We start from the raw sequence: 9224 nt of genomic DNA, 5'->3' as shown, positions 1-9224 counted from the left end.
AGCATACAACCATGCCCCAAATTTCTTGCTTTTCTCAGCATGGATCCTCGACCCACACTCCTTGTATTCATGGCCAATAATGCCACAAACGCTACAAAAGCTAGCTGGTTTCTCATATCTCACTAGAAAGACTTGTTGCTCCTTGCCTCTGACAATACTCACAAACTTGGTCAAATGCTGGCGCACGTCATGGCACACCCTAATTCTGACATAGTCACCGTGAACATTGCCGTTCAGCCTCATATCCAAAATCTCCCCAGAATTCCTTAACAGATGCTCAACAATCCTAGCTTTGCAGAACCCCTCAGAAAGTTTATGAATATGAAGCCATATTGGCATGAAAAACATTGGAACCTCCTCTGCCTTAGTGAACCCGTCATAGGGACACATCAGAATGGCAGAGTTCCTGAACAACCAGGGTCCCTGATTGATCATGCGTGCATAGTCGCCGAGGCAGGACGCCTGGACGACGAACGGTTTGGGGCCTGCTGGCCGAAATCTCACCTGTTGCGCCGGGTTCCAGGCCGCGCGCATATCCTTATAGAAGGTCGTGTGGCTAAAGGATTTCTCCGTATGAACCCTAGCTAGGGCAAGCCATCGCACACTTTCATTGATCTCCGGATCATCTTCATCGATAATCAGATCGTCAAACACTTCATCCTCTAGATTCAGTTGCTCCATGAAATCATCCATATTCGATCTCATGTCATCTTTGCCGCCTCCGCTAGTCCCGGACTACGCATCCGCCGCAGTGCTCATCGCGACGATGGAAACGTGGAATTGGTTGGTGGAAAGGAGAACCCTACGCTAGGGAGGCGCCCTACAGTAGGGGATCGAAGTTTGGACGGGTAGGAACTCGCCGACGATAAATCGCCAGGGAGGAGACGAAACCCTAGCCACCGCTAGGGGAACTCAAGTCGTTTTTTTATTGGCCCAAATCCATGGATCGGTTTTCTTTACGCCGCGCTTCTGGCAAAACCATCCATGTCTATTTCTAAATACAAGTCCACAAGTTGTATTATTTCCTCTCATTTTTTAGGTTTTACCTAGTGTTTACATAATATTTTGTTAAAACAATTATTTGTGTATTATTCGGATAATTAAGGGTTTTTATGTGAAGTAAGAGGTTATATTACAAAAGCACATAACTATAAAAACAGCTACTATTGTCAATGGACCGGAAAAAAAACTAGTATGATGCATGCAGCACAATAAACTAAACCAATCATGCAAGCCAAGCGGTTCACAGAGGCTTGTACTGGTATTTGAAACAAACTGGCCCACACTGCCGAACCTCTCTGGCCCAAACATACATCGACAAATATACATGAGCCGAAGAACATACGTAATACCCGCTTTTTGGACGCGGGAGTTATCGCATGTGAAGACCAGTTCTGCCGTGTCAGCTGGTCTCCTAAGAGCTTGCATATATGTAGGGTTATCTCTCTCAAACATGCATATGCGCAACTGTTCTCTAGCGCTTTGTCCAACTGCTGCATGCATAACTGTAGTTTGTCTGGTTTCTGGTTCAGAGCGAAGAAACTCGGTTGCAAAGAGACAAGCGCTAGCCAGCCGGTGGATGTGTGTGCCAGAGATCTCAAAGGAAGGAGAAGAACAGGAGAAAGGCGACAAGCGCTGCTAGCTTGGCTACTGTAGCTGCATATCAATGCGTGTTGCTTGAGAATTTATTGGCCTGGAGCGCTATACTACCAGCCATCCACCTCCTTGTTGGTGCGCCCGACGTAGTATCATATGGAGAAGTCAAGATTTGGTGCCCCCAACAAATTCAGATAATAGTATTGTAATAAATAAAAGCCATATTAGAACTACAAAATGTAAACTAGTACTCCCTTGCGTTCACTATTATAACATCAACCGCCATATTCGGATGGAGTCCAAATGCTTGCATCTTGGGCTGAAGAATGACCCAATTCCTTAGCTTCCATGCATTAATCATATCCGGGGATGTGGGAATAGGGAGATGCCATTCATCTACACGACACGATAGCTTAAGCAAAGAATAGAGAGCTAAGGGCATCTCCAGCCGTTGGCCCCCAGGGGGCGTCAAAAAGCGTCGCCTGGGGGTGAGCCGGCGCAAAAAATGGCCCTGGGGGTGAGTCGGTCCCCAGCCGTCGGCCCCCAGGGCCGCCCCCAGGCGCGTATTAAAAAAAAAGGACCGTTCGACGAAGTTATGATAAAAACTAGTTAAATTTCGGCCAAACATGGCAAATTTCGGCGAAATTCGCGCATTTTCATTACATTAACCTAATCTAAAAAAAGAAAGGGGCTGAAGTCGTCGCCGCCATCGTCGTCGGCGGCCTTCTCCTCCTTGACGTGGGCGCCCCTGCTGGACCCCTGCCCGGCGTCGCCATGGCGGACTGGCGGCGGCGCGTCGTCGTCGTCGTCGCTGTCGCATAAGACGACGACCCCGCCTTCATCGCGGCCGCGTCGGCGCTCCTCGAAGCGGCGTAGGGCGGCGCACTGGCGCTCCTTCTCCTTCTCCCGGCGCGCCTTCTCCATCGCAATGGAGTCCTGGCGCGCCCATTCTAGGGCCGCGTCGTCATCCTCGAACTCCGCCTTCACTGGCGCCAGCCCCGGCTCCGTCTTTGGCTTGACGAAGCGCGGAGGAGCTGACGAGGGGGAGGCGCGCCGACTGCCCTCGTTGATGACGATGCCGGCGCTGCGAGTGCGCCGGCCGAGCGGTGTCTCCGCCGCGGGCTCGGCCTTGACGCCGAGCAGGGCCGGAGTGCCGGAGGAGTGCGACGAGGATCGGGAGGAAGAAGAGGAGGAGGAGGACCCGAACCTCCTTGGCACCCACGGCCCGGCGCGTCGGTGCTGCGCCGGGGCGGCCACCCTCGCCGGGGGGTACGCCAACGGCGGGTCGTTGCCGCCCTCGAGGTACTTGAGCACGCCCTCGAGTGTGCGGCCGGGGACGCCCCACCACAGGTGGCACCCCTCGCTGTTCTGCCGGCCGCCGACCACCGGCGCGCCGTTGGTGGACGCCAAGCGCTGCTGCTGGCGGCGCTCGAAATACGCCGCCCATGTCGCGTGGTTGTTGGCGGCGTACTGGGGAAGGGAGAGTTGCGCGTCGGTGAGGGAGGCGCGCACGACCTCGACTTCCTCGGCGAAGTACTTCGGCTTCGCCGCGGCGTCGGGCAACGGGGGAATGGGCACTCCCCCAGCGCTGAGTCTCCGCCCCGTCGGCCCGGCGCACATGTCCAGCGGCGCCAGGATGTTCGCCTGGAACAGGAGCCAGGACTCCTGTTCGCGGAGCGAATGGCGGCCGAAGCCGTTGGCCGCCGCCTCGTCTCCAGGGAAGCGTTCTGCCATGGCGACGGCGGGGCTGGGCGGGCTCGGGAGAGGTAGAGGGAGGGGCTGGGCGGCGGCGCTCGGGAGAGGTAGGGAGAGGGAGGGCTGGACGGCGACGAAGGGGTGGGGCTGGTGTGAGCACAGGCGAGTGGAGGCCACCGGCTTTTATAGCCGCGCCGCGCCCGTGTGTACGCCTGCGAGGGAGGGAAGGCGTCGGCGCGCCGTCCCGTGACGCGCCGCCCGTGAGGAATCAATGGCAAGGCTGACCGGCGGCAGCCTTGCCATTGATTCCCCGCGGGAACCGAGGCTGTTGGGGGAAGACGAGGCGCCGAGTCGCTGACGCGGCTGGCCCGCGGCTTTTTCGCGCCAAAACAGCTCGCCCCGGCGCCCCCGGGTTCGGCCTGGGTCCGCCCGCGCTGTTTTCGGCCCAAGCCGGCGAAAATCGGGCTCCTGGGGGCGCGACTGGGCCGTTTTTCGGCGCCGGCGCGAAAAAATCGCCTGGGGAGGCCTTCCTGGGGGCGCGGCTGGAGATGCCCTAAGCTACATGTATTGAATATTTCAATGTTGACTCATACAGACTGAAATGAGTGAACAAACACCCTAAAATGGGTTTATATACATCTGATCCAGAAAAAAGTCAGAACATCTTATAATAGTGAACGGAGAAATTCAAGATGTTTTACTATCGCAAAAAATCTGCCAAAAACGTCTACATCCATAGTACCAAATAAATATGGTATGAAAACATATTTACGATGGATCTAATCATATAGATTTGATATCACACTTTGGTAACATTTTTCTGTAAATTTGATCTGAATTTAAATGTCTGACTTAACAAGGTACCCCCCCCCCCTCGCGCGCGTGTGCGGAAAATGCCAAATTCTATGTTCAGTGTATAAAATTTTAAAAGGTCAAACAATGAAGCAACTGCCACTTCGACTTCCAACCTGACCCGTTACCTCTCGAAACCACGATTCTTCTAAGGAAATTGTTTAACTTTTAAGCAGTGTACATTGCAGATTTTGCAAAACCTTCTCAAATTTTTACCACACATTCTAGGGATTATATAATGACACCATGTCAGGTTTCATGTTTTTTGAAGTTCATTTGAATTTTTTGAAATTTAAAAACCAATAAACTCCATGTTCGGGGTCATGAATTTGCGTCTTGATGTTTGGAATTCTTTTCCTTTTCTTGGACAAGTGCATACATAGACTCAAGAACACAAATATGAGTTTTAACCCGTAACAAAGCAAAAATATGTTAAATCTACTCAATTGCTAGTGTGTTAATTTCTGCTGCCATTTATAACTTAGAATGTTGGTCACACCATCTTTGATTAGTCATATGTAAGAAGTTAAATACTCTATAAACTCATCAATTAGATGCTTTTTTGCAAAAATAATAATAATACATGCACAATAACAAAACTATACTAGTGTATATGTTACTATCTCTGTTTCTAAATGTGAGACATTTTGGCAGTTTAAATTGAACTGCGAAAATATCTTATATTTAGAAATAGAGGGAATACTACTTAGCTAGAGTCCATGAGTAAACTTGCAGCTTCCCAAAGTCATCCAAATTTTTTTTGTAGAATGGTACATACTATTACAATATACTTATAACCCACAAAGTTTGTAGAATAATACATACTATTACACTGTACTCGTAACTATGCATGGGCTACCAATTCACCCCGGCGTGTCTGTCCACATATGCACGAGAGAGAGAGAGAGAGCTGAGCAAGAGAGAGAGAGAGAGAGAGAGAGAGAGAGAGAGAGCTGAGCAAGCGAGAGAGAGTCAAGAGAGAGGGCGAGAGAGCAAACAGTAGCAATGGAGCCATGGAGAGGATTGCGCCCAGAAAAGGAGGAGATGAAACATGGAAAAAGAAAAGGCATCTTGTGGACACAGAGTGAGAGATAGGGAGGCGCTGTGTTATGTGTGTGTCATGCGTGACCGTGGTCTGCGGCCGGGTGTACGTCCTCGAGAGTCGCGCCACCCTATGCATGCGTACGCAGGCTAGGCCCTGGGCAACGCAGCACTAGCTACATGCATGCATGGTCCCAATCCCGCTCCATGGAGGGAGGGAGGGAGGTCGCCTAGTGCCTATGCCGGTCCCTTGTCCCCTCCCTGCCCTAATACATCCAACGCTCTGCCCCCTGCAAAAACCGTAGCAACAGCACCGTACCACCCCCCTCCCTCTCTATGAGTAGTAGGAGACATGTATACACGACCGGATACGTCCACATCCTGATCATGTACATACATATATGCACATGCATGCCTTGCTGGTTGTCCAGTCTACTCGCTACAAAAAGCAAGCAAGATAGAGATTCTTTGGGCTTGAACAAAAATCACTTCTGCATTTCTTCTCCTTTGTCCCTAGCTTCTGGTTTTTCCTTACCCTTCTTAGACCTTGTACAATGCAAGATGCTTAGGGAAATGCTTATAGAGAAATAAACCAGTTTTTTCTTAAACATCAGTGCTTCTTAGGCCTTGTACAATGCACGAACACGATGCTTATTTGTAGGCAGTAGACGCTTAATTAAGAACATCCTGTAGAGATAAGCATTGGTGCTTCAAAAACTCGGTTTATTTTATTAAGCACTACTCTTAGCACCTTGCAGCATACATCTTAATAGTATTTTGGCTGAAGTAACAGCATGGCAAAATTGCTTCGAAAAAAATGTCGCAATCATTAAGTTTCAAACTTAACGTGTGTATCAGAATTTTGGAAGTTCAATTCTTTATCGGTCTTTTTGTATCAAAACTACTCAAATATGCAGTAATAAAGAATCTAAAAAACTGCATTCTAGTGAAACTTGATGTCTTCCTCGAAAAGAAAACACGAGAACAAAAGATGCCATGGTATGGATTCATAAAGGTTCTCAAAATAGAAGATTTCTTAAGTTTTGTGTTCTGATAGTTCATGATAAATATTTTTGCCAGGACGCGCAGCTGTTGAGGGGACAAAGAAATAGACAGATAGACAAAGAGAGGACGCATGAAAGATTGATAGTTATCAATCAAAAGGAGATTATCATAACCAAATTTGTATCGAATTTGGGCCACGGAGATACATTCATAGGCAAGTTAACAAGTCAAATCCTAATCCTACGATCTAAAGAGACTTTATAGGGAATTTTGATGCCACTGTCAAATTTGTGTATTTGAAACATGCTACTGCAAAAACAAAAGTAAAAAAACTAACTATTCCCTTCGATACAATTTTAGTGGAGAGTTGTATTAAAGTAGCGTCAATTAATTTAGATCGGATGGAGTATTTGTTTTGGCAGGGAAGAAAAATACACTAACTAGGAATACTCGGATACTTAATTAAGGTGTATAGATTTTAAAAAAAAATCCAAAATATAAGGTGTATTACATTGCACCACTCGTCTGGATAATGTTTTTAGGGATTTGATTACATTTTCTTATATTAGGAAAGCTCCTTTATTTTCTCATGCCAATTAGTCAGGTGTAATCTCGCCTAAAACTTATGTAATTTTCCCTCCACGTGTGTTCTTTAATTTTCGTGCCAAAAACTATACACCTTATATTAAGGAACGGAGGGAGTATGTTATTGTGGTAGTGGGTCAGTGGCATAACATAAAAAAAATCTGTATATACAGTGGTATTTTGTGAGCACGCGATGTTACACCGTCGATTACCCTAATAATGTTGAAGGATAAAAATCCTCCAAAATTCATAAGTTCCTACATTCGAGTCCCTTAATCAACGACATGCATGTGTGTTAAGGGTAATATACGTAGGGTACCTATGTTGCACGTGCAAGTGTATACCCCCCCTACTAGTCGCTACGACCAATCATTCACTATACTTAGCCGAGCCCCCTGTCTCTCTCCAGCTATATATAGCGCCCGGCCGGCCGCCTCCTCCCCCACCCACAGACCAGCAATCAGACGAGCTAGCTAGCCTCAGGCGCAGCTAGTCATAGCTTTCTTTCTTTCTAGGCAGCACACCTCTCTTCCTCTCCAACGCTTGTTGCTCCCCTCGCTTCCAATCCAGCCTACTCAACTCAAACTTCCACACGCCGGGAGAGAAAGAGAGCCATGCACAGCTACAGAGCCATGCACCCCCACCCCCACCCGTACCACACCGCCCCTGCCCCTCCGACCAAGATGGCCAGTGGTGGCCATGGCGGCGCCACCGAGGATGACGACCAGTCCATGCTCCTCCTCTCCCTCTGGCCGCCCGGCCACCACCACGACGCAGCGGCCTCCTCCTCGGCGTGCTCCTCCCACTCCGTGGCCACTGCCGCGCACTCCACCGCGTCTTCGCCCTGGTTCAACCCAAGCCATGTCTACCATGGCTGTGGCGTTGGAGGCGGCGGCGGCGGCGGCGGCAGCGGCAGCTTCTTGTTCCACGAGCAGGACCCTAACGTGAGCGTGTCACTCTCCATCGCCCCTCCGTCTCCGTGCGGTGCCAATCTGGCTCCCTGCGGCGGGAGCTTCGCCGCGCCAGTCGCGCCGCCCTCGGCCGCCACGGCGGGCGGGAACCAGGTGCCCAGCCAGTACTGGATCCCCTCCGCCGCCGAGATCCTCGTCGGCTCCACCCAGTTCTCCTGCGCAGTCTGCAACAAGAGCTTCAACCGCTTCAACAACATGCAGGTAACACGATGATCTTTGTCGTACGTACAACATTTAATGCACTCCTGGTGCGGATCAACGTGTGGAGTATGTGTTCAAAGTACATGTGTTGAGCTTGAGCTTCTGGCTCTTCCCTGCAGATGCATATGTGGGGGCACGGGTCGCAGTACCGCAAGGGGTCGGAGTCGCTGCGGGGGGCGGTGACGGTGGGCACGGCTGCGCCGCCGCCGTCGCTGATGCGGCTGCCGTGCTACTGCTGCGCGGAGGGGTGCCGGAACAACATTGACCACCCGCGGGCGCGGCCGCTCAAGGACTTCCGCACGCTGCAGACGCACTACCGCCGTAAGCACGGCGCGCGGCCCTACGCGTGCCGCCGGTGCGGCAAGCGGTTCGCCGTGCGCGGCGACTGGCGCACCCACGAGAAGAACTGCGGCAAGCTGTGGTTCTGCGTCTGCGGCTCCGACTTCAAGCACAAGCGCTCCCTCAAGGACCACGTCCGCTCCTTCGGAGGCGGCCACGCGCCGCACATCATTGAGTCCGTGACCGTCGACGAGGATGAGGACGAGGACGACGAGCACGACGACGGCGACCTGCATCTGTACGATGAGAACGGCAACGCCGGCGATGGCAGCGACATGGTCTTGCTCTAGACAACTCCTCCTTCTTCGTTGTTAGCTTTGTTGCCTGCACGATGTCTTTAGTTAGTACTAGTCCACTATGGTACGTAGCTTCTAGGTTTAGTTTCGCATTGCTTCCCAAGTGCATCATCATTAGTACGTCCAGAGTGCTTGCATGGCGAGGTGTTACTGCCCTAGTGCAAGCTTAATTAACTACAACTGTATGTCTGTGTGTCTGTCTCATGGAAGAAGTGTCGTAGTACGTACGGTCAGAGTCATGCCGATCGACCGAGATGTGGTAGTGTACTGTGTCATGGTCACTTCATGTATTTGTCGTCTGGTCTTTATCTGCGTCTAAAGCCCTACCACTGTTTCATGGTGTCCCGTGCATGCGTCAAGATCGAGTACTACAAAAGAGCTAGAGGGAGAGAGGGGGTGCCATTTCTATCTTACTGGGTTTATTTTGGCGCAGAAAAGAGTTTTTACCACTGTGGTTTCTTTCCCCGATCGGTGACTCGTCAATCTCTCGGATGCTTCTCTTTTGTGCTTTCCCTCATGGGCGACTTGTCATGTCCCCCCGCAGTGACTGATGGGAGGGCGTTTCTGATCTTTTCCTCGATCGGCTCCTAGACACCAGGCCCTTTCTCCTGCTTGTCTTTTCACATATATGTGCAAACTCAAC

The 9224-nt window shown here is 50.7% G+C and overlaps 1 protein-coding gene across 1 annotated transcript; it reads left to right on the top strand.

Annotated features, from left to right (window-relative positions):
* Window positions 1-7237: 7237 nt before the first annotated feature.
* On the top strand, window positions 7238-8859 carry LOC119297270 (zinc finger protein WIP6-like). Its single transcript, XM_037575128.1, has 2 exons — window positions 7238-7946; window positions 8066-8859. Exons 1-2 carry the CDS (start codon window positions 7389-7391, stop codon window positions 8573-8575), a joined length of 1068 nt encoding a protein of 355 aa, XP_037431025.1. The 5' UTR covers window positions 7238-7388; the 3' UTR covers window positions 8576-8859.
* The last annotated feature ends 365 nt before the right edge of the window (window positions 8860-9224 follow it).

Source organism: Triticum dicoccoides, chromosome 5A, assembly GCF_002162155.2.
Source record: "Triticum dicoccoides isolate Atlit2015 ecotype Zavitan chromosome 5A, WEW_v2.0, whole genome shotgun sequence".
Taxonomy (NCBI): Eukaryota; Viridiplantae; Streptophyta; class Magnoliopsida; order Poales; family Poaceae; genus Triticum; species Triticum dicoccoides.
Note: the sequence above shows the minus strand (reverse complement) of the source record. Positions and strands in the feature narration are given on the sequence as shown.

Coding starts and splice junctions, on each gene's coding strand:
- LOC119297270 (XM_037575128.1), top strand. CDS start 7,389: ATGCACAGCTACAGAGCCATGCACCCCCACCCCCACCCGTACCACACC. Junction 7,947..8,065: donor ACCGCTTCAACAACATGCAG/GTAACACGATGA, acceptor TCTTCCCTGCAG/ATGCATATGTGGGGGCACGG.